Source organism: Liolophura sinensis, chromosome 1 (assembly GCF_032854445.1).
Source record: "Liolophura sinensis isolate JHLJ2023 chromosome 1, CUHK_Ljap_v2, whole genome shotgun sequence".
Classification (NCBI taxonomy): domain Eukaryota; kingdom Metazoa; phylum Mollusca; class Polyplacophora; order Chitonida; family Chitonidae; genus Liolophura; species Liolophura sinensis.
In genome coordinates, this window is record NC_088295.1 from 1,953,918 (window position 1) to 1,981,103 (window position 27,186).

The following is a 27,186-nucleotide window of genomic DNA, read 5'->3' on the forward strand; positions in this document are numbered from 1 at the left end:
TGGGTGATTTGATCAATGGCAGTGTGGTATTTTTTTCAATCTCAGAGACTCATGACTTGCAGGGCAATTCCGGCCATGGACATGAAATTTGTGTGGCTCTTTGCACATTTGAATATTTGCTGAAGACCACCTGTCTTCCAGTAAGATGTGTACATGGCAGGCCAGTAGCTGTACTGTGCACCATACTGCTACATGGGGAAACTCCTAGCTACATTTGTCTTCTGTTTCCTCTACCTATAAAACTGACTGTCATTGTGTATTTGAAAATTGTTTTATTATGCTGTTGAACTAGATTGAAATAATATAAATTAACATATAATAATGTGTGATGACAGTCAGTTTTAGGGGTACAGGAAGCTGAAATGTAGGCACTTACCATGACTCGTGGCTGTCAAGTGGTATTCCTAAATGGAAGACTTTTCAATTGATCCCATTAGGGTCGCTGAGCACGTGACTGCCTACTGTGTTAAAAGCACCATTACACGTATGGTGAGGACAAGTATGTTTACATGTGTCTAGTAATTCTGTTTATCCAAGGCCAGGATTAAACCAGTACCTGGTTGGCAGAGGTTGGGAGAAGCGAATATTACAGTATCACAGTGCCATGTCCCTCGTTTAAAGGAAACTGAAATATTGAATTTCATGTAGCGCTTTCACCATCTACAGTTTTCCCCTCCTATTGTTAGTACATGTATACAAGGTGTGTGACCTGGCCGAGTTTTACCTGCTCATTATCATAGTGGTCTGTCATCAGGATTTAAGTTAATCTAATCACCATCAGACTAATAATAACTTCCCTATCAAGGCTAAAGTGGTTGTCTCTTTAGGAAGAACCTGTTAATAGCCTTTGTTAGAGCCCATCTTTCACCTCCCCCTGTCCTACATGTCCAGGTATTTTTGGCCTGACCAGTAGGGACACATTCCTTAGCACTTAGGCCAGGTAACCACAGGTCAGTTGGAACACTGTGAGTGTCCATGTCCACATCGGTCACTTATCAGGTAAAGGGAACTACCTGTGTGCTGGTTTAATTTTGTGTGACTGATACAACCTCTTGTCGACATCTTACTAATGTGGCTCCCCTTTAACAGTGTACATTATCATGTGAATGGCTTCAAATGAGGAAATGTACTAATCAGATTTAATCAAGCCGTTAGCACTCCATTACTGACTTAATGACGTGTATGTTGACAGCGTAAGTACCTGCTATTAGTTAATGCTTCTTGAACTTGTACAGTTATAAGAGCTTTGTTTCACGTTACACCTTAGAGTTGATTTTAATATGATGTTGTGTATCTGTTTTCAGGATTTGATAAATCCGTATTCCAGTAGGTGGCGAAGGCTGTCACACACCCGGACATTCTACACGGCAGTACTTAGCATTCGAAGATTATCTGAGGGAACAGGAACTCCGCTGTGCGGCTTTTAATTTTTTTTTAGACAGAATGCCTCCAATACGAAGAACATTAAAAAATGTTGTGAAAAATTTCTCTGACGCTCAAATTAAGGTGCGAGAAGCGACCTCCAATGATCCATGGGGTCCTTCCAGCACGCTTATGTCGGAGATTGCCGACCTGACTTACAACGTGGTGGCTTTCACGGAAATCATGCAGATGTTGTGGAAGCGTCTGAATGACCATGGGAAGAACTGGAGGCATGTGTACAAGTCCCTTGTGTTGCTGGACTACATCATTAAAACAGGCAGTGAAAAGGTCGCACAACAGTGTAAGGAAAACATATTTGCCATACAGACTTTGAAGGATTTTCAGCACATTGAGGAAAATAAGGACCAGGGAATGAATGTACGGGAGAAAGCAAAGCAACTGGTGTCTCTTCTAAAAGATGATGAAAGATTGAAAAAACGAGCGTGCTAAAGCATTGAAAGCCAAAGAACGATTTGCTCAGAGCTCAATAGGGGTTGGCAGCCAGGGTCAGGTAGGTGATGTCACAATTTACCTTCATGAATAAAAGTTCATAAGGCATAAATTACTGGTTATGACTAAAATACATGCATACATATACAGGGGGGCAATTGTTGTTGGTGAAATGTGTAATAATATGGAAAATGTGGTATTAGTTTTTAAGAATATATATTGATGTTACATGTATCTTAGCTGTAAGGCGCAGGCAGAGATTCATGTACTGTACCCGTGGACATGTAGGTACATATACACACCTAGTCACTCATCCATTTTTATTCCCATGGCTGTTTACATTAAGGTAGGGTAAGAGCTATGGTGTCAGTATTTGTTCATAATATTGTGGCCTGTCCATTTAAAACTAGAATGCTCAAGGCATATTATTCACTAAAATTAATTAAGGGAGATAAACCAGTGGCACTAACTCCCATGTTGATTTTGATCTTGTCTTTATTTCACAACATGTCACATTTATTCTTATACAAAACTGAGCTACATGTACTATGTAGATTGATAAAATATCTACATCTATGTATTCCCAGAATTAGTGACCTTGAAGGTACATGTAATGTGGCTAGATTCTGTACTATTGACTGTTAGTCACAGAGACGGATTGCTTAACTCAGATCAAACATACCTAATTTCTTAGGTAGTTGTGGCAGTTTCACAGTTGTGACTGCATTCAGTTCAGAGAATCGAATCAAAACATTAGTGCCAGTGGTATGTTTTCATCCTCCGCCCGCCACAGTTAGGAAATCGTATTCACAGAATACTCCATAAAAACTACAAGGGAGACTACTGCGGTGGTGTCGCTACTAAGATAACGACAGAAGCAGCATAAACAATCACCACCAGCATTAAACTTGATTTGATCCTTCATACCAAGGGCTGTCAAGGTTGCGTGCAACAGTCTAAGTGGAGAAGGTGTATATGGGATTAGTTGGGTGGGTGTGTGGGTCTTTGTGGAAAGGGATAATTGCGCTAGACTTTTGATGAAAAGCTGTGCTTGATCCGAGTTAAGCAAGCAGTGCCTGTGGCCAACTAACTGGAAAACATGAAAAATTATTGTTTGTGGCATTAAACAACAATCAAATAACTAAATAAATAGACTAATGAAAAGGAAAGTTTTGCATTCTATCATGTACAGTTCTAGTTTATTACATTAACATGCCCTGGACAGGATTCAACCCTAAAATGTTGAATAGGATTCAAAATGGAAAATGGTGAAATGTGTATAAAATTTTACCCCTCATTATTTGTAAATCTGTGTTAAAATTTCTCAGCACAACTTTTCATGAGTATTGTTTTCACACTGGTTTCAGATTTGTTTATTCATGACTCTGTCTTCATGTACATATACTGTATATAAATGTTATTAAGGACAAGCGTATGGTGATCCACAAGCATGTAAAACATTTTTTCTCTTACAAGCCAATGCCTTGCCTGGTTGTTAAACCACGAACGAGGGGTTTATATAGCCTGTAGAAATGATAAGCAGGTCAGTATTTTTGATGGTATTAGCAAGGCCACACAGGACATAATTTGGTCACACATGACATACTTTGTATCGGTATGTTGTCTGTGAATGCATACAGTGTAGGTACTGTCTACATCCCGGCTTACTTCACCTACTGTCTACCGGATCTTGAGCAGTGTGTTAATGTAAAGTTTGACCGCAGGCTTCTGAGTTGTCCTCATACATGTACCATACAGAATAAGGCGGTGGTGTTGATTTCTCTGGCCTTTTGCCATATATTGGCTAGTTTGATGGAGAGATAGTAGGGCTTGAGACCACTGTGATCAGGGACCATTGACCAGTGCTTTAGCAACTTTTTAATCTGTGCATATTCAGGAAGAGGTAAATGCGACTTGACATACAAGTTGTCACAGCCAGCCTGTGTTAATTCTAAACTAGTCCACGATGAGCTGTAGTTATGATTCAGTTCTGTGCCGGGTACGTGTACAAACTATAAACTGTCTTACAATAGTTCTTATCAAGGTGCTGATAGTTAAAAAAGGAAGAATAATTTAACAAGTTCCTCCGTATTATTGGTCATCATTCTTTTCCATTAGAAGTAGTTTATGCCTGGAGAGTTGGGGATGGGGTCAGCATTGTTTGCCATGATATCCCATAAACTCTGAGCTTTATGCGGCCTCATGAGGGTTAGCAGACATGGTCCAGCACACACTCAAGCATCCCCCACAGTGGGCCCTACATTTTCGGTGCAGAAATATTTGTAATTGAAATTGATTCAGAAAGTATTCAGGTCTTTTCCAGAGTAACTATTGGTGTTAAGCACTCGTTACTGTTATAATAATAGAAACAACAACCTTGATTTCATGAAAACCTAAATTAAAAGCGTTTAGGACATTACAGGAAAACTTTTAGTGATTAAATTCTAAATCGGCTTGCGCTGATGAGAGTGGGTTTATATAGCCCTGTATTCAAGTCTGGAGATGTGAGCATATTTGTTTTTTTTTCTCTGTGGTTTTAGGAGATAGATGAACAAGATGCATACAGGTATGTGTATAAGGGGAATTAACCCAGGACAGTTAACTTTTAGCTTGTGTTCATTTTGTTCTCCCCAATGGCATGTCAGCATAAATGTACAAGCACTGGATGTAGGTCATATGTTACATATAATCCTTCATGACAACATGTGGGCATTCTCAGCAGTTGGTATTCATTGGTTTGTTCTTAATTCAACGTAGGGGGATATGCCGAGATGAAGTGAGGTATTTGAGTGGTTACAATATGGCATTAAACTGAATAATTTGGTCATGGTTAGGCCTTGTGAGTTTAGGTACAGTTACATTGGATGGGTTTTGGTGGGCAGGGAAAGGTTTTGGGTCTGCAGGAACGGCAACTCTTGCCCAAAGAATACTGTAAATCTTCAACCTTTTCAGCCACTAAAGCACTTTTTACAGTGAAATTTATGCATTTAATTTATGTGAAAATTTTGCTAAAATGATTTGTTTGTGACATTAAACGTGAAGGCTTCATAAAACTATGCAAATTATTTCTCTACACCCCATAGTTCTCTCAGAATGTTTCAAAATATTGGGTGCAGAAGTGATTGAAAAGATTATGTGAAGTAGGTTGTATGTTGCTCTATAACAATGCTATGTAATTTCTGCTCCAGTCTATACAGGGTACCAAAGACATGTACATGTATGTCACAAGTAAAATACTGATCCAAATCATTCGTATTTATTCATAACTGTGTATAACTACACAAGTTAAAGCTAGAGTAGCCATCATGGTTTTCACAAATAAAGTACAGTTATAAATTACTCAAATAACCAGCAAGAATTTTTGAATTTAATTTTTTTTCTGTCAACGAAAGCTCTTTATAAAATCGTAAAAGTGACACCATGAAAAAAAATTTTGAAGAGAAAAAATTAAAAAGTATCTCAGGGTTTCAATTTTTAAACTTGGGGTTAAAAAAATATATTTTCTGTTGTGTTTTATTTTTCTCTTGCCAAATAAATTGTGTTGTTCACATATTTCATCCTTGGGTGTCCTAAAATGGTTGAGAATTCATCTAGAGCAACCCAGGCGCACAGGCTTTCAGGATCTAGGTAGCTGCTGGACTACTGTCTAATACACTGGTTACTTACCTGTATTTGCCCCCTGGTCCTCTGTGGCCTGGTACATTGACCCAGGGGCCTGTTACCAATGCGAGCACTGAATTCAAGTCTGTGTTGTCTTTATGGTGTCATTTTGTCCTGGCCTTGCTAAAGATTGGTAATTCACCCTGGACACTCCAGTTAGCCCATGAAAAATTAAGTTAAAATAGTCATGGTATAAGTGAAAAATGCTCAAGCCATTACATGTTACCAGCTATCAAGTAAATAGAGTGTATGTCAAGGCCTTGTCCTCCTGCTCTATATATTCTCCAGATTTTCTGTTTCAGTGGTACATGGCTTTCTGTAGCACTTTCTTATTCTGACTTCATATGAGTGTATATAATTTGTGGCATCGCCTGAATTAAGGTGTAAAACAGTCTCTCTTGATATGTCTTTACTGACACCTGTGCTGATACACGTGCTGGCATGTCCAGCTGAACATAGAGGCAGCGTTGGTATTGGGCTAGTATCCACCCATTCGGTTTTATGTAAGCCGTGTTGATACATACTGTACTGTCCTCACATCCAATATTGTACACAGCCTATAATGGGAAACTTGTATTATAGTTAATACATGATGTGGTGATATTTGTCTACTTGAATCCGACTGGCTCAGTCTTCTTTGCTTGTGCTGGCTGTTCAGGATGGATGTATTTATGAATCCTGTTCTAATGTAGGTCATCTCGTACACTGCTAAGTAGCTCTAATGAAAAAATTGATGTACACTTTATGTGAGAATGTGTAGCTGGGTTTTTCTATTCGGTTGTATACATGTACTTCATGCTTGTTAAAGGTGTTAATACATTACATCCATTACTGGCCTACATGTGGACCAAAATGAAATGTCTCCTTTAGGAGCAGAGCACTAAAACACTAAATAAGGTGAACTGTGCTGTACATCTGAACAATGTGAAGCCTGCTACCTGTGTACAGTATGTGGGTAACACTGCTGATGTAGGGTGTAGGTTATCTTCTCTGCCACCTCTTGCCCAACTGGTAGCTTCTCTTGACACCTTTCGTCAATATCACAAACATTATCCTTTAGGAGATTTTCCTCAAATCAGGATTCCTGTTGAGTGTCCTACTCACCACATATGGCAAAACCTAGTTCCACATACCATGGGATCATGCGAAATTCGATGTATACAAATTTTGTTTTGGTGCAGCACAGATAGGGCCAATTAATGAGCTCAAAAGCTTGTTATCATTAACATTCTGTCAACGTGTGAGGATCATCAAGACAATAAACATGGAGCAAAATATCACTAGATTGGGCCTGCTTTGCCAGCCCCAGTTTTCCAGTTTGGATTCCGCTGCCGGTGACTCTTCCACCGCCACAATCTAGGCCCTTTCTGCGCCAGCCCCAGTTTGCCAGTTTGGATTCCACTGCCGGTGACTCTTCCACCTCCACAGTCTAGGCCCTTTCTGCGCCAGCCCCAGTTTGCCAGTTTGGATTCCGCTGCCGGTGACTCTTCCACCTCCACGGTCTAGGCCCTTTCTGCGCCAGCCCCAGTTTGCCAGTTTGGATTCTACTGCCGGTGACTCTTCCACCTCCACAGTCTAGGCCCTTTCTGCGCCAGCCCCAGTTTGCCAGTTTGGATTCCGCTGCCGGTGACTCTTCCACCTCCACAGTCTAGGCCCTTTCTGCGCCAGCCCCAGTTTGCCAGTTTACATTCCGCTGCCGGTGACTCTTCCACCTCCACGGTCTAGGCCCTTTCTGCGCCAACCCCAGTTTGCCAGTTTGGATTCCGCTGCCGGTGACTCTTCCACCTCCACAGTCTAGGCCCTTTCTGCGCCAGCCCCAGTTTTGCAGTTTGGATTCGGCTGCCGGTGGCAGCTTCCACCTCCACAGTCTAGGCCCTTTCTGTGCCAGCCCCAGTTTGCCAGTTTGGATTGCGCTGCCCATGGCAGCTTCCACTTCCACAGTCTAGGCCCTTTCTGCGCCAACCCCAGTTTGCCAGTTTGGATTCGGCTGCCCATGGCAGCTTCCACCTCCACAGTCTAGGCCCTTTCTGCGCCAACCCCAGTTTGCCAGTTTGGATTGCGCTGCCCATGGCAGCTTCCACTTCCACAGTCTAGGCCCTTTCTGCGCCAACCCCAGTTTGCCAGTTTGGATTCGGCTGCCCATGGCAGCTTCCACCTCCACAGTCTAGGCCCTTTCTGCGCCAGCCCCAGTTTGCCAGTTTGGATTCCGCTGCCGGTGGCAGCTTCCACCTCCACAGTCTAGGCCCTTTCTGCGCCAACCCCAGTTTGCCAGTTTGGATTCGGCTGCCCATGGCAGCTTCCACCTCCACAGTCTAGGCCCTTTCTGCGCCAGCCCCAGTTTGCCAGTTTGGATTCCGCTGCCGGTGGCAGCTTCCACCTCCACAGTCTAGGCCCTTTCTGCGCCAACCCCAGTTTGCCAGTTTGGATTCGGCTGCCGGTGGCAGCTTCCACCTCCACAGTCTAGGCCCTTTCTGCGCCAACCCCAGTTTGCCAGTTTGGATTGCGCTGCCCATGGCAGCTTCCACTTCCACAGTCTAGGCCCTTTCTGCGCCAGCCCCAGTTTGCCAGTTTGGATTCTACTGCCGGTGACAGCTTCCACCTCCCACTGTCGAGGCCTTTACCTCGCCAGCCGAGGTTTGCCAAGTCGGGGTCTTCCAGTGACAGCTTCCACCTCCCACAATCAACGCCATTACGGCGCCAGTCGTTCAGCTACTCTTGCCTTCCTAACAAATTATGATAACAGTTTTGAAGATATTCACTTGTTGACATGATCGTTAGTGTGCTAGCGCAGTACAGTAACTCTCCCAACCTGCATATGGTCGTGGGTTTCCCCCAGGTTCTGCCTGGTTTCCTCCCACCATAATACTGGCTCCCATCGTATATGACCACTGCATAAAACACCAATCAAATAAATAAATAAAGCTTACCAATCCAGTGGCTGTGAGTCCATGCTGGATTCGTCTCTGGTTGTATGTGGGAAGGTTTGTCAGTAACCTGCAGATGACTTCCTCTCATCATATTGCTTGCGACCATCATATAAGTGAAATACTTTTGAGTACGATAACCTTTCAAATTCTAAGCATTTTCATACCAATATGTAAAGAGGTACTCGCTGATACTTAACATTTGTTTTATCAATGGTAACTACTAATTATTTTCAGGTTTAACCACATGCATGTTTTCTGCTCCCCATTCCTTCAATATTTGACTTGCTTGATAGTGAACGGTCTATATGTAAATTTTGGAACATTTTGCCTGAGCTGTCAGAAAGATGTGATCAGTATCAGGTCTGTGCGAAGCATTGGAGGTGTAACAGCTCCTCTGGCCTCATTTCTTCATAACTTTCATAATAGTTCAAAGCTGTTCAGGATAATAACTTTGTTTTTATTGCTGGTAGAGAGGGGATACAGAGTATTTACGTGGTGAGTCTGGAAAATAATAGCAATGCACATTGTCATGTCAATACTTCGTATTCCCCTCCACCAACCATGATAACTAATACAATCAACCCTTTTCGTGTTCGGGTCATGATGATGTAAAATTATCCTGTTTGACTTGTGCAGCCATCTCCTCCTGTAGTATTAGCATGTGCAGGAATAGCACTCACCTCCTGTAATATGAGCACGTGTAGGAATAGCACTGTATATTGCAATCACCTCCTGTAATATGAGCGTGTGTGGGAATAGCACTGTATATTGCAACCACCACCTGTAATATGAGCGCGTGCAGGAATAGCACTGTATGTTGCAATCACCTCCTGTAATGTGAGCGCATGCAGGAATAGCACTGTATATTGCAATCACCTCCTGTAATATGAGCGTGTGCAGGAATAGCACTGTATATTACAATCACCTCCTGTAATATAAGCGCCTGCAGGAATAGCACTGTATATTGCAATCACCTGTAATATGAGTATGTGCAGGAATAGTGCTGTATATTGCAATCACCTCCTGTAATCTGAGCATGTGCAGGAATAGCATTTTATATTGCAGTCACCTCCTGTAATATGAGCATGTGCAGGAATAGCACTGTATATTGCAATCACCTCCTGTAATATGAGCGTGTGTGGGAATAGCACTGTATATTGCAATCACCTGTAATATAAGCGCCTGCAGGAATAGCACTGTATATTGCAATCACCTGTAATATGAGCATGTGCAGGAATAGCACTGTATATTGCAATCACCTCCTGTAATATGAGCGTGTGTGGGAATAGCATTGTATATTGCAATCACCCCCTGTAATATGAGCATGTGCAGGAATAGCATTGTATATTGCAATCACCTCCTGTATATGAGCATGTGCAGGAATAGCACTGTATATTGCAATCATCTCCTGTAATATGAGCGTGTGCAGGAATAGTGCTGTATATTGCAATCACCACATGTAATATGAGCGTGTGCAGGAATAGTGCTGTATATTGCAATCATCTCCTGTAATCTGAGCGTGTGCAGGAATAGCACTGTATATTGCAGTCACCTCCTGTAATATGAGCTTGTGCAGGAATAGCACTGTATATTGCAGTCACCTCCTGTAATATGAGCTTGTGCGGGAATAGCACTGTATATTGCAGTCACCTCCTGTAATATGAGCATGTGCAGGAATAGCAGTGTATTTGCAATCATCTCCTGTAATCTGAGCATGTGCAGGAATAGCACTGTATATTGCAATCACCTGTAATATGAGCGTGTGCAGGAATAGTGCTGTATATTGGAATCACCTCCTGTAATATGAGTTGTGCGGGAATAGCACTGTATATTGCAGTCACCTATAATATGAGCATGTGCAGGAATAGCATTGTATATTGCAATCATCTGTAATATGAGCATGTGCAGGAATAGCACTGTATATTGCAATCACCTCCTGTAATATGAGCTTGTGCGGGAATAGCACTGTATATTGCAGTCACCTCCTGTAATATGAGCGTGTGCAGGAATAGCACTGTATATTGCAATCATCTCCTGTAATCTGAGCATGTGCAGGAATAGCACTGTATATTGCAGTCACCTCCTGTAATATGAGCATGTGCAGGAATAGCACTGTATATTGCAATCACCTCCTGTAATATGAGCTTGTGCGGGAATAGCACTGTATATTGCAGTCACCTCCTGTAATATGAGCATGTGCGGGAATAGCACTGTATATTGCAGTCACCTCCTGTAATATGAGCATGTGCAGGAATAGTGCTGTATATTGCAATCACCTCCTGTAATATGAGCGTGTGCAGGAATAACATTGTATATTGCACTCACCTCCTGTAATATGAGCGTGTGTGGGAATAGCACTGTATATTGCAATCACCTCCTGTAATATGAGCGTGTGCAGGAATAGCACTGTATATTGCAATTACCTCCTGTAATATGAGCGTGTGCAGGAATAGCACTGTATATTGCAATCACCTCCTGTAATATGAGCGTGTGCAGGAATAGCATTGTATATTGCAGTCACCTCCTGTAATATGAGCATGTGCAGGAATAGCGCTATATATTGCAGTCACCTCCTGTAATATGAGCATGTGCAGGAATAGTGCTGTATATTGCATTCACCTCCTGTAATATGAGCGTGTGCAGGAATATCATTGTATATTGCAGTCACCTCCTGTAATATGAGCATGTGCAGGAATAGCACTGTATATTGCAATCACCTCCTGTAATATGAGCGTGTGCAGGAATAGTGCTGTATATTGCAATCATCTCCTGTAATATGAGCATGTGCAGGAATAGCGCTGTATATTGCACTCACCTCCTGTAATATGAGCGTGTGCAGGAATAGCACTGTATATTGCAATCACCTCCTGTAATATGAGCTTGTGCAGGAATAGCGCTATATATTGCAATCACCTCCTGTAATATGAGCTTGTGCAGGAATAGCACTGTATATTGCAATCACCTCATGTAATATGAGCGTGTGCAGGAATAGTGCTGTATATTGCAGTCACCTCCTGTAATATGAGCTTGTGCAGGAATAGCGCTGTATATTGCAGTCACCTCCTGTAATATGAGTATGTGCAGGAATAGTGCTGTATATTGCAATCACCTATAATATGAGCATGTGCAGGAATAACATTTTATATTGCAATCACCTCCTGTAATATGAGCGTGTGTGGGAATAGCGCTGTATATTGCAATCGTAATTTATAAGAATTATATATGTACATACATGTACATGATTTAAGACACTTGAGTGAAACCTGAATTCACGACTGTCAGAATCTAGCCCCACTGGTGTACCAATTGAGCCATCAAATCAGATGGCCGATAGCAGGGTTCAAAAGGGTCTTGGAAACCCTGAAAAGTCATGCAGTTTGAGAATTTTAAATCCAGGCCTGGAAAACTGATATTTTAGGCTGAAAGGTCATGGAATTTTAAAATTGTAATGTCAACAAAAGGCAGAGGATGTTTTTTAAAGGAAAGTATCTAGTGAGGATAAAAATCAGCCCAATGACTGCGTCAGAGCCGTTTTGTATCTGGACATGAAGCAGACTTCTGTAATAACGTGGAAGCTTCATCAAAAGGCAATGTAAAGGGGGGTAGGCAGCATGTTACCGTTGTCGTGTGCCTTACTCAGTAATCTTGTTTTCCAGCTGGCAGAGATGTAAAAATTCTATGGGGTAAACATGGTGGTAGAGAAGAAAACAAAGCAGTCAGCTTCTGTGATGTTTATGAAGTGAGGAAAGGTGGACAGCAAATAAATTGTCTTCCTCTCCCCTCAGTACCAGTAGTCTGGTCCAAAAGCTTCCCGCATTATATAAGGAAAAGTCTGTGTTAACATTGGTGTAATGCGTTATCAAATTGTTTTTCTTCTGGCTTCAAAATGTTGTTAATTTGAAGGGATTAGAGCAGGGAAACATTAGTCTATCTAGATGGACTTAGTGTCCTGTATTAAAATTCCGACAGCTGGGAAACGTTAGTCTATCTAGATGGACTTAGTGTGCTGTATTAAAATTCCGACAGCAGGGAAACGTTAGTCTATCTAGATGGACTTAAGTGTGCTGTATTAAAATTCCGACATGCACCGCAACACTAGCTGAGTCGATCCCGCCTCTCAAAAAACCGCTGCAGATTTCCAAACTCAAACTGGATGGAGCCGATCTCAATGAGGATCAAGTTCATAGCACCGCAACTTACCTGCACTAAAAACACTTTTCTTTTTTTATGCCTTCTGAGTTGAATTAAGAATACTGAACTTCTGCCTTTAGACGGTAATGGAAATATAATAGTTTTCTGGAGGATTTCAATGCAAGAACTCAGAAATAGGTCATGTGACGCATCAAAGAGGCACTCTATACTGTCAAAGTTCGGACAGTCAATGTGACCTCAAGGCAGTGAGTTAATAGGTGTCATCAGTGAGAAGAGTAAATTAAGTATTTGAGTTTCCATCGGGAAATTACATAGAAATGAGCTGAGGAGGTGAGTTAGATTTGCAGGCCTGAGATGGAGATGGGAGTGGTGATTATTTTGAGAGGTGGTGATGGATTCAGTGTTACGATGAATGTCACAAGTTTACTCCATCTAGATGAACTAGCATACGAGACTGGTTGATCCAGTGTCAGTACAGTGTGACAGGACTTAATAGGCAGGTCTAAGGTGCCTGCTGATGAGATAACAATCCAAATACGATCTCCCTTGCTTTCAAATGTATTTTATAAAGTATTCTTATTTCCCAACAGTCTAAACAGCACAACTGACGTTACATGGTAGGCCGCATAATTACAACACAATACCGTTTCTGACATTTCAAGTTAGCTGAACCTCTCCTATTGTCTAAACATCAAGGGGAGATAACTGACTAAACAAAAGCATAAGGCTTTCTAAATTCTGCGACTTGAATCGAAGGGAAACCGTGAATAAAAGTGAACACTGGATTGTTCACTCAGAGATAGATAAGTGTCAGTAGACATTTGGAAGTCTCAACTTTATGTAGATGACGTCTAAAATAACACCACAGTTTTTTCGACATTGTCGGTATGTCCTATTACCCAAAACAGTAGCATACATGAGGCTTATATGCACTTGTGAGCATGGTATAATATGTAAATACTGACAAGCACACAGCCAATCTGTTCCTGGTTTGAACCATTTAAATTTTAAAATGCAGTGTATAAACCGTGCTACCAAATGAATTTATAATCAGTTGTGCTTGACTGACTTGTTTGTGAAGTTGCCATAAATTCTCTAATGTTAAGTTGCCAAAAAGCCAAAGGGAACGGTCATGGAAATCTGTCACTTTAATCATGGATTGTTATGGAAAAGTCATGGAATTGAGCTTGGCTGTAGTTGTACAAACCCTGTGATGGGAATGAGTGAGGTGCACCAGTCGTTTGTACATGTACATGGACATGCTGTAAATGATTTCCATCCATGGAGAAGTACAGGTACCATAGATCTGCGTACTGCCTTCAGCACCACATGTGTTGTGGTATGATGTGAGTATGACTTATACTCTCGCTTTTCTGTTTGTAGGGTGGAGGTTTTGGTGCAGGCAGCCCCACCCTGCAGTCGGGATCTGGGGGATATCAAGACCCGTATGGCGGGGCAACAGGACAGGATGACAGTAAGTACAGTGTAATTAACTTGTTTTACTTGACGGTACCTACTTGTATATAACGTTTGTAACATGTGGTCACATATTTGCATCATTGTTTTGCCATCCTTTGCAGATCATACCCTTTTCTAAAACTTGAGACACCTGGTCTGCTTGTTTTAGCTAATATGTATTATCCTAAAGTAGCCTGCAACATTTAATTGGCAGCTGTCAGTTAAATAACGGAGGAATCTTTCACACTGCATATATGTCTGTATTAGTAGCACAGAACACATGTGCCTGTATTAGTAGCATAGAACATGTGTCTGTATTAGTAGCACAGAACACGTGTCTGTATTAGTAGCACAGAACACATATATGCCTGTATTAGTAGCACAGAACACATATATGCTTGTATTAGTAGCACAGAACACGTGTCTGTATTAGTAGCACAGAACACATATATGCCTGTATTAGTAGCATAGACCACATATATGCCTGTATTAGTAGCACAGAACACATGTGTCTGTATTAGTAGCACAGAACACATATATGCCTTGTATTAGTAGCACAGAACACATATATGCCTGTATTAGTAACACAGAACACATATATGCCTGTATTAGTAGCACAGAGCACATATATGCTTGTATTAGTAGCACAGAACACGTGTCTGTAGTAGTAGCACAGAACACATATATGCCTGTATTAGTTGCACAGAACACATATATGCCTGTATTAGTAGCACAGAACACATGTGTCTGTATTAGTAGCACAGAACACATATATGCCTTGTATTAGTAGCACAGAACTCATATATGCCTGTATTAGTAGCACAGAACACATATACATGTATGCCTGTATTTGTAGCACAGAACACATGTGTCTGTATTAGTAGCACAGAACACATATATGCCTGTATTAGTAGCACAGAACACATATATGCCTGTATTAGTTGCACAGAACACATATATGCCTTGTGTTAGTAACACAGAACACATATATGCTTGTATTAGTTGCACAGAACACATATATGCCTGTATTTGTAGCACAGAACACATATGCAGATAATAAGCAGCATACATGTACGGTCAATGAGGTCTGATGTAGCTCTCGGTTTTGTTCCATATACACATTTAGTTTATATTCTTATAGATTGAAATGAGCATGAAAGTTTTTATCTCATTTGAATCTATTGAATGCCTTCATCCTATAAATTGTGTACAGTTCTAGTAGTCACATGATTGAAGTGTCCTGATTTATTTGCTGTAGGATAGATTTGTACCATGATTCATATCGAGCAACAGCTGTCTTAAGATAACACTTCCTAAAATACAAACTGCTCCTGAACATTCCAGCTGAAATGGAGCCATCTGTTCAAGTATTCAGTGTTTAGCTTAGTAATGCTGCTGTTACAACCCGAGAATTTAGTGGTTGAGGGTTATATAACCTAGAAGCTGCAACAAACAGGTCATTTCACAGGGTTTACCAAGCATTGTTATCACCTTGCTGGTAACCAGGTGTGTGACGTTAGTGCCACCAGGTGTTAATGGTAAGGCCTAGTAGATAGATGTAGATATAGCTAAGAATATGCAGCACATGGATCTGACTGGGTATAGCCTGGCAACAGTTGGAATGGTGCAGTGATAATGAGGTGTTTGTGAGTCAGAGCTGTTGTTCACACAGAGCTGAGTGCTAGCTGCATGACTGCCTGGCTGTGTGTGAGGTAGAGTGGAGAACACTGATAGCAGCCATATCAATAGCAGCGGCAGGCAGACTTCCCTGTCCCTGTACCTAGCCGAGGCTGAGAATGGCAGTCCGCAGGTATCATGCCCTAGAGGAGGACAATGACTATTTCACTGATCTCAATGTTCTTATAGCCTCCCCAAGTGGGCGACGTCTGTCCACAGACCTGGAGTCTGCTCGTCCATCGTCCGTCGGGGAAGAGGAACTGCAGCTTCAGCTGGCTCTGGCCATGAGCAAAGAGGAACACGAAGAGGAGCTGAAGAAACAGAAAAGTGATGACATCAAATTGCAGTTGGCCATTGAGGAGAGCCAGAAAGATGATGATAAGGTGAGCAGATAGATGTCACTGTTCCTTAGCGGGTGATATCAAAATATATGCCCAAATACACTGTTGAGGATATCAGAATATACACCCAGATCCACTGTCAAGAATATAATAATATACACCCAGATAAACTTGCAAGGATATCAGAATATACATGTACATCCAGAAACACTTTCAAAGATTTCAGGTTATATACCCAGATAGACTGTCAAGGATATCAGAATATATGCCCAGATACACTGTCAAGGATATCATAATATACACCCAGATACACCGTAAAGGATATCAGAATATATACCAGATACACTGTCAAGGATATCAGAGTATACACCCAAATACACCGTAAAGGATATCAGAATATATACCAGATACACTGTCAAGGATATCAGAATGTACACTGAGATACACTGTCAAGGATATCAGAATATATACCAGATACACTGTCAAGGATATCAGAATATACACCCAAATACACCGTAAAGGATATCAGAATATATACCAGATACACTGTCAAGGATATCAGAATATATGCCAGATACACTGTCAAGGATATCAGAATATACACCCAAATACATCGTAAAGGATATCAGAATATATACCAGATACACTGTCAAGGATAGCACTAACCCAGATACACTTGCAAGGATATCATAATATACACCCAGATACACTCAAGGATAGCATAATATACACCCAGATACACTGTCAAGGATATCAGAATATATACCAGATACACTGTCAAGGATATCAGAATGTACACTGAGATACACTGTCAAGGGTATCAGAATATATACCAGATACACTGTCAAGGATATCAGAATGTACACTGAGATACACTGTCAAGGGTATCAGAATATATAACCAGATACACTGTCAAGGATATCAGAATTTACGCCAGATACACTGTCAATGATATGAGAATATACACCCAAATACCCTGTAAAGGATATCAGAATATACACCCAGATCCATTGTGACAGATAGCATAATATACACCCAGATACACTGTAAAGGATATCAAAATTTACACCCAGATACACTGTCAAGGATATCAGAATATATAACCAGATACACTGTAAAGGATATCAGAATATACACCCAGATACTATATACCCAAATACACTGTCAAGGATATCAGAATGTACGCCGATACACTGTCAATGATATCAGAATATACACCAAATACACTGTAAAGGATATCAGAATATACACCCAGATCCACTGTCAAGAATATAATAATATACACCCAGATAAACTTGCAAGGATATCAGAATATACATGTACATCCAGAAACACTTTCAAAGATTTCAGGTTATATACCCAGATAGACTGTCAAGGATATCAGAATATATGCCCAGATAGACTGTCAAGGATATCAGAATGTATGCCCAGATACACTGTCAAGGATATCATAATATACACCCAGATACACCGTAAAGGATATCAGAATATATACCAGATACACTGTCAAGGATATCAGAGTATACACCCAAATACACCGTAAAGGATATCAGAATATATACCAAAATACCCTGTCAAGGATATCAGAATGTACACTGAGATACACTGTCAAGGATATCAGAATATATACCAGATACACTGTCAAGGATATCAGAATATACACCCAAATACACCGTTAAGGATATCAGAATATATACCAGATACACTGTCAAGGATATCAGAATATATGCCAGATACACTGTCAAGGATATCAGAATATACACCCAAATACATCGTAAAGGATATCAGAATATATACCAGATACACTGTCAAGGATAGCACTAACCCAGATACACTTGCAAGGATATCATAATATACACCCAGATACACTCAAGGATAGCATAATATACACCCAGATACACTGTCAAGGATGTCAGAATATATACCAGATACACTGTCAAGGATATCAGAATGTACACTGAGATACACTGTCAAGGGTATCAGAATATATACCCAGATACACTGTCAAGGATATCAGAATTTACGCCAGATACACTGTCAATGATATGAGAATATACACCCAAATACACTGTAAAGGATATCAGAATATACACCCAGATCCATTGTGACAGATAGCATAATATACACCCAGATACACTGTAAAGGATATCAAAATTTACACCCAGATACACTGTCAAGGATATCAGAATATATAACCAGATACACTGTTGAGGATATCAAAATATATACCCAGATACACTGTAAAGGATATCAGAATATACACCCAGATACTATATACCCAAATACACTGTCAAGGATATCAGAATGTACGCCGATACACTGTCAATGATATCAGAATATACACCCAAATACACTGTAAAGGATATCAGAATATACACCTAGATCCATTGTGTCGAATAGCATAATATACACCCAGATACACTGTAAAGGATATCAAAATTTACACCCAGATACACTGTCAAGGGATATCAGAATATACACCCAGATACACTTGCAAGGATAACATAATATACACCCAGATACACTGTCAAGGATATCAAAATTTACACCCAGATACACTGTCAAGGATATCAAAATATATACCCAGATACACTGTTGAGGATATCAGAATATACACCCAGATGCACTTGCAAAGATAGCATAATATACACCATGTTTACCCATAGATATGCCCTGTTTAGAAACTACTACAGGGGTGTAGGTTTATGCCTGACTTACTTTAAATCATAACTACATCAAAACCAGGGATGAAATACATGTATATGTAAAAAAAAAATTAAAATAAATAAGAAGAAGAAATGAAACGAAACCCATGTTGGTTACATGTGAGAGAATGTGAGCCCTTACAGTCTCTTGTGGCTCATGTGGTGTTCTCAGACTCTTATCCAGCTCTTGTTGGTTCTGGCTGGGATTCTGGCTGGCCAAGAGACTGTTTCCCCAGGGCTCTGCACAGTTTCCTCCATACTTCTCGCCACTTTCAAAGAAGTGAAATATTCTCGAGTACTGAGTAAAACAACAATCAGATAAATAAATAAATAAAGGTTCACTGCTCCCATAAACGTCTCCACAATTCACGAGTATGGCATAAGACACAGGTCAATGTATACATTAAATGTTAAAGGGACTATACCTGAGATTTTTGGCAAGTTATCCATACTGGCTAATCAAATAAAATTTTCTGCTTTATACCTAAAATAGCTCAAAGTATTGCTTTTCGGTAATTATCAGACCAGAAGCTGTTTCTAGTGTTAACATGTTATTATATCTTGAACTGCTATCGATTTTGACCGATACACAGACAAGGCTGATGTTTTGTGTGTTAACATGTTGTTATATCTTGAGAATTACTATCGATTTGACAGATACACATACAAGGCTGATGTTTTGTGCGTTAACATGTTATTATATCTTGAATTACTATCAATTTGACAGATACACATACAAGGCTGATGTTTTGTGTGTTAACATGTTGTTATATCTTGAGAACTACTATCGATTTGACAGATACACATACAAGGCTGATGTTTTGTGTGTTAACATGTTGTTATATCTTGAGAACTGCTTATCGATTTGACAGATACACATACAAGGTGGTGTTATTATATCTTGAGAACTACCATTGATTTTGACAGATACACATACAAGTCTGGTGTTTAGTGAAAGGTTAATGTTGTTACTTGAACTGTCCTTATATAATACCAAAAATTCACTTGGATTGACAGTGATTGATTTTTGGTCAACAAAAATTGACGGGATGGCCTCTTTAACTTCACAACTGTGTGTATGGAGGAAATTTTTATCTATTTCAAATCGCACTGTGCCGTGTTTCAGCCCTCCAGTAACAACCTCTTCACTAGTGGATGTGTTTGACAGCGGCACACGAGGACAGCCTCTTCAGACGGACCCCTGGGGTGCCCCACTACAGCGGGTCCCTCCAACATCTCATCCTCCTGACCCCTGGGGTGCCCCATCAGCTAAACCTGCCTCGAACATGGGCCCCCAGACCCCTGGAACTCGCCTGTGGCTGCCTCTAAGGCTGCTCCTCAGCACCATACTCCCTTAGCAGACCCATGGGGGGTGCAGATGGGAGTCCAGCTAAGTCAGCAGCCCTCGTGGATCGACTCCAGGTACTTGTCTGACAACTTAAAACCCTGGTGCTAGCGTACTAAGCTTTTGTATGTCAAGGTCTTATCAGTGTCAGTCATAATTTATGTTGTTCTTTGGATCAAAGTGTGATAAAATGTGACAAAATGCAAATTAACCTTTTCAAGTCCTTTTGGAAATGTTTCAGTGAAAAGTGGGATTAGTTGAACATGTTTGTTTTTTTTTTTTGCCTAGTCATATGTCATAATAAACTGTAAATGCCTCTTACATGTAGCTGATTTTATGACAAAACTACACATGAAAGGCATCGGTTTTGAAGGATGTTATAATTTGTTGACAGACATAAAGTATGTGTGCAAACTGTGAGAAAATAAACACATATTACTGATATACCAAAGTACAATGACCTAAAGTAAGAATGTTGCCCTGATAGTCATATCTGTGAAACAAAGTACGATAAGGCAAGCACTGGAAACTGTGCCTGTGGAATTCCCATTCAGCTGAAAATGTTTTTCAGTAGTGATGATTTTAATTTAACTTTCACCTTATATCTGCTTATTTGTAACCTTGTGAAGATTGTAAACGGTGATCCCATTGTTTCAGGTTCGCAGACTGACCCGTGGGGAGCTCCTGCCCCACAAGCAACCCCTTGGACAACATCTGCAGGTAATGCCGCGTCTCCAGGCGGGTTTGATTCATTTGGGCACAGCACAACAACAACTACCAATGGGACCTCTGGCAATATAGACGATGCATTTGACTTGCTTAGTTCACGGACTGACACAGTTTCTCCTTCGCAAGGAAAAACTAACAATGCAGCTATGGATGGATTTGACCCATTAACAGGTACATACTGTCATTATTCGCCTATCATTGTCTGCTATAAAACATTCTCTCACTTCTGTCGTTTTTGGGGGGGGGTGGGGGATGATCTCCTCTTTTTGAACACACATTATGTAAGTACCCTTTGTCATTGCCAGACATAGTTTTGAATCCTGGTGTGGATCCAAGAGTTTGATCACATAATCCACGATGGTATTAATGAGCAAGAAGGTGAGGTAATTCAAGGACTGTGTTGCCCTGGCATACATGTATATATGCATTGTGATGTATTTTCCCCTTGTAGAAGGATAAGCACAGATCTTTGAAAACCTGGACAGGAATTTTTTTTAGAAATTCCAGACCTTGAAAGTGCTTGAAATTGACTGTTTTTTTAGTAAAAGTCCTTGAAAGTGCTTGAAATTGACTGTTTTTTTAGTAAAGGTCCTTGAAAGTGCTTGAATTTTAGGAGGCTCAGTGAAGTAAATGTCACAGATGTGAAAAAGTAAAACAGTGTAAAATCTTTCATGTTTTATCGTATTTGTGTCTGGTTTACTTTCCAAACCATCTTTAGGGTCCTCTCCAGATCACAACTTGATTGACTCGTATCTTGCAGCCTCTTAGTGTTAAAGTGTCGTGTTAGCAGCCCTGGATCATGGACACATAGTGTAGCCACACACATTGCCATCATGATTGATACTTCCACCAACTCGGCTGTGTATGATAGAGAATTATTCTGACCCTTATTAGGTCCGGTACATGAACAAAAAAGTTTTGCAGCGAATGGCCATTATTGCAAGAATGTAAAGATTGGTTGAAGAGGGGCACAGATAAACACACGGCATGCCTTACGAATGAAAGTTAACGCGATCTATATATTTGTGAAAGGAGAGGTAAATCTTGACAAACAGCCCAAGTTGCCAGGGTCAATATGGCAGGAGTGTACGTTATCATTGCAGGAAGATATGCTCACCAACTGCTCACTGTTGTACACAAACTGAGTTTAGAGTTGCCAGCATGGTAGTTGGTCTTTCAAAAATGGTGAGGGATGACAATGTCATTCACACACATCGTTATGGATGGGGTTTCTGCCATGTCCAGGTGTGACTGGGGGCTCTGTGTGTGAGTGTGACATGCAACATACATCACTTTGATTTTGAATTATGGTAAATGGTTGAATTGAGTCTTTTGAGTCCTGGAAAGTCCTGGAATTGATTTTTGTATCACGTGTGTAAACCTGTCCTAGTTGTTTAGGGTACACTATCACTGGCTTTAGTCTGTGATCACATAAACCAGGCTGTGGTGGCCATGCCTAGATGGCATGTCATCATCTGTGTATTTTTGGCTTGACATTTCCTGTGATGCTGCAGTGTAAGTAGTTTGACATTGGGACTGGCCATCTTCAATGAGGCAGGCCTAATAATACCAAGATAACGTTGACGACATTACAACACAAACAAACAAATGGTCATTTCTGACAGGAATCGTTCATTCCTGAAACACTGCATGTTGACAGGTAGTACATCTAATAATGGAGTGGACCCATGGAACATGAGCTCTGTTGATCAAGCCTTAGGAGCGAATGCTCGCAAGAAGTCCCCACAGGAGTTTTTAGGAGCCAACGCAGGTTTAGTGAATCTAGATGACTTGGTATCAAGAGCTCCTCAAAAAGGTGAGTGCCTGGTCTGGCTGCTCAGCCTGGTCTGCCTGTCACAAACAAAGCAGTCAGCTGCCTATGACATTGTACTTGACAGCAGAGGGCAATGGTTTAGGTTTTGTTGTCGGACAAATATTGCAGAATGTCAGTGGAGAACAGTGAGTATGCTGAATCATTGGGTGTGATATTCTAGGTTGTGGGTAATGGCCTGGCTAAAAGGCTTTGTTGACACAACAGAAAAACAAATGATGAGCCGAGGACATGGCACAGTGAAGGCTGAATACCATAACCATTTTTGGAGTGATTGGTGGAAATGCATAACCTGAGAGACACTTCATGGCTCATTGCTATGTGACATAGGAATGTGGAAGTTACATGTATTGTGACATCATCCCTCTAAGCTCAGATTGGAACACCCAGAAACAACAGGTTCCCTTTTCATCTTGGATCTGAAGGATCAAAATGTAATAATAACAGAAGTGATATCTAACTTTGTGAAATATCATTTATATCAGTGAAGGAAATCTTGACTTTTCACCATTATGAATAATAAATGAAGTTATATGTGTCATATGGAGTAAATATTTCAAATAATAATTAAAAATAATTAATATTTTAAAAAAGATTGGAAGGAAATCCTAGGGACATTCAATTTGAACCTATTCTAATAAAGTCAGAATGTCGTGTTAATGTACAGGGTCAGGGTAATGTACAGCTTTTTGTGATGCTTGGATTTTCTTTTATCTTCCTTTTGTATTCAGGTACGAACCCTTTCACTGCGAGTGCCAGTAATCCTTTTGAACAGTCGAACCAGCGAGTACCATTAAATCAGCTGCAGAACACAAACGCGAGTGGATTTGCCCAACCAGGGGGAGCAACTCTGCTTCCCACCCCACTCATCCCTGTGAACACTTCATCTCAACCTATGCAACCACAAGCCAGTTACAATCCCTTCCTCTGAGACAGGCTAAGCTCTCTCGTCGGGACGGCTGTGATGTGACATATCATCTCAGCAGCTGTCCCTGGCGCAGATTACATACTGTGAGTGGCTCTCTATAGCACAGATTACACATTGTCAGTGACTGTTTGAAGGAGAGGTGATCATAATTAGACTTCTGAGATAAATTTCACAATGAACTCCAGGTATCACCTGAATTTTATTGGATTAATTGATATAATTCAAATTTTAATGTCCTTCCCCGGACTCCAAGGAGGCAGTGTTCAGGGGGCTGAGGAATAAAGACCTCTTAGGTCGCAGATGGTCATCTGTATATTATGGAAGAGGAATTTCATTTACCCAGACAGCATACTACAGCTGATATCCTTGGTTACATAGAGGACAGTGTGGCACTTGTGTAATGATCGTCACAATGCCAGCAGATGTATGCACCTAGGCCAGGTACAAATTAGGACCTCCTGTGGACTGACCAAGGCTTTTCAATTATCTAGCAGTATAATGGATGACACAACTTGTGTGGTGTACATGTACTTGTTTGTTTTAGTGCTTTATTATAATTCTTTCCTCATTTCTGAAAGCTGAAGGGAGCCAATGTACAGTTACCCTTCAGGATCAAAACCTTGTCTGTCTGTCTTAATCTAGAAGCTGTACTACCCAGTACTTCAGTACCCAATCTCCGTATCAATACCTGTGAAAGTATGCCATCAAGGATATACCTTTGTACATAGATACATATATGTATACATGCACACAGACAGACATAAACACCAACACAGGTATATATATATATATACATGTATATGGTCTGTTTATGACAATATAAGTATCTAAATGAATGTCCTGGTGGCTAAAAGCTGTGCAGCATGACTATTTTTATTGTTATAAAGGGAGGTAATTGTAGCATCACAACGTAGTCACAGTATTACAGATTCCTATTTTGGCTTGGCCTGTTCTGTTCGGCCAGATCTTAACTTCATGACCTTCTTTTGGAACTTTCGTTTTGTGTATTGTAAATCTGAACACATTGTATGTAGACATTTTAATTAAAGGCTTATTTTATACAAATCTGTATTTACTATCCTTTAGTAGTTATTATGTTTTTAATATTTGTTATTGTAGGGCATGCTTTTCTTGTTGCTTCTCTGTGTTACAGCCCATTTGCATTGAAAATTGTGTGCTGATATGCCATGATAGCATATTAAGTGTTGCCAACAAAATCAGACTGCACGTTCTATCACAGTTAATATTATACAGGTAACCAAAATGACTTGTTCATTTCATTCCATCAGTTTAGCATGTATAATGTGGCGCAAAATGCATGATTTTCTGAATATTAATACATTTCTGAAAGTGTCAGTCTGGAGTTATCTCCCTTGAAACAGGAATTGTCTCTTGATCTGTGATGCTAGAATGAATACAGACTTCCATACCCTGTATTTGGTGAAGGAAAAATGATAAGAGATTAAATCCCAAATCGTTTTACCTAAGGTGATATTTGATGGTATAAAACTCTGTGTGAGTGACATTATGTGTATTGTAAGTCACCGCCTGTTCACTCAGCTGTTAAGCTTATGGCTTAAGTTGCCGGGGACCACTTTCACAAAACTTTGTCATTTTTCTCGTAACTTTTCTTCGTATAAGACGTCTGGGTAATAGTAGCATAAGGCAAAGTCATTTATAATAAAAGTTAAGAAAAACTGATTTTTCAGGGTTACAGGGCTAACGTTCGCAAGGCCATTCACCGCATTTTTATGCAGACGTGTGATTGACACTTTCTCCCCGATCCATGGTTACAGGTTGAGATATGATGACAAAGTCTGTAAATAGTGGATGGAATTGCTATGTGTTGGTACCATTGGCCTTACAGGGTGAAGTCAACACCGAGTCTAAGGGACTAAAGCCATACTTAACTGTTTAACCTGACCAAAAGCTAGGGCTACAGGTAGAAATACACTAAACATTCAGCAGTCGGCAGGATTGGCCATTAGTGATGGCTATACCAGTGTATTGGCTCACCTTGTATTACCTTGGATCAGCCCTACCTGCCTTTTCTCACCTGACATTTACATTTACCTATACCAGCCTAACATTGTTTTCAAGCTTTTATTTTGTCTGTAAGAGAAGTGCCTCTCAATATGGAAGTTATTGGCAGTCTTATCTGATACCATGGGTCCAGAATGAAATGTGGAGATTTTTCAGTGTGTGCTGTCCCTGTTACACCTTCATCAGTTTGCTCTACCAGCCTTTGCCAAACTTCATTAACCCTTCATCCGTTAGATAGGTACAATGAAACTCTGACCCAGTATCACACCACATCAGCTCTAAGTACACTACTTGTTGTAGCAGTAACACAATCTCATAGGACAAACTGATGTATGTGTAATCTATCTGCAGGCACTAATCTAGGTGATCACAGTGTCTGTGAGCACTAATCCAGGTGGTCACGGTGTCTGCGGGAACTAATCCAGGTGATCACGGTGTCTGCGGGAACTAATCCAGGTGGTCACGGTGTCTGCGGGAACTAATGCAGGTGATCACAGTGTCTGCGGGCAGTAATCCAGGTGGTCACGGTGTCTGTGGGCACTAATCCAGGTGTCACGGTGTCTGCGGGCACTAATCCAGGTGATCATGGTGTCTGCGGGCACCAATCCAGGTGGTCACGGTGTCTGCGGGCACTAATCCATGTGATCAAAAAATTGCAAAGTTGTCAGGACAGTCATTTTGCACGCATACATGTCCCAGAGTCTTTGTTGGCCAAGGTTATCAACTTGCCTTTAAGCCTTTTTTTTTTGCCTTTAAGACTCCGGCCAATAATGAAAGCTTATAAGCATTTAGCCAGGCTGGTGCTATCCAGTTTCGCAGGTGTATTTAGAGTTCTAACATTTTAAAAAAGAGCAATAAAGTTTCAGAAAAATCCACATCATTATTTACCTATATTCTCCAGCATGTCTGCACACACATCCATAGCACTGACAGGGATGGCCAGTTACAGGGCATGCTAAAAACCTCAAATGGAAATGCCAGAACCTGCATCAGTTATTACAAACCACAGTGATGAAGAATCCAAGCATGGCATGCTTTTATTACAAACCACAGTGATGAAGGATCCAAGCATGGCATGCTTTTATTACAAACCACAATGATGAAGGATCCAAGCATGGCATGCTTTTATTACAAACCACAATGATGAAGGATCCAAGCATGGCATGCTTTTATTACAAACCACAGTGATGAAGGATCCAAGCATGGTATGCTTTTATTACAAACCACAGTGATGAAGGATCCAAGCATGGCATGCTTTTATTACAAACCACAATGATGAAGGATCCAAGCATGGCATGCTTTTATTACAAACCACAATGATGAAGGATCCAAGCATGGCATGCTTTTATTACAAACCACAGTGATGAAGGATCCAAGCATGGTATGCTTTTATTACAAACCACAGTGATGAAGGATCCAAGCATGGTATGCTTCTAACTTCTTTATGACAAGATGGATACATGGAGTCTTTAGGTGATAGGAAGATTTGCTAGTTCAGTCAGTTCTGTTTGGCTAATG

At 40.7% G+C, this 27,186-nt stretch overlaps 1 protein-coding gene across 1 annotated transcript; it reads left to right on the plus strand.

Annotated features, from left to right (window-relative positions):
• The first annotated feature begins 1,318 nt into the window (after positions 1 to 1,318).
• LOC135461528 (epsin-2-like) lies at positions 1,319 to 26,838 on the plus strand. Its single transcript, XM_064738666.1, is given in 9 exon segments — positions 1,319 to 1,854; positions 1,856 to 1,933; positions 13,995 to 14,085; positions 15,936 to 16,129; positions 18,965 to 19,029; positions 19,919 to 20,133; positions 20,795 to 21,037; positions 22,527 to 22,682; positions 23,429 to 26,838. Coding segments are annotated over 9 exon segments (1,653 nt in total). The 5' UTR covers positions 1,319 to 1,443; the 3' UTR covers positions 23,629 to 26,838.
• Positions 26,839 to 27,186: the final 348 nt, after the last annotated feature.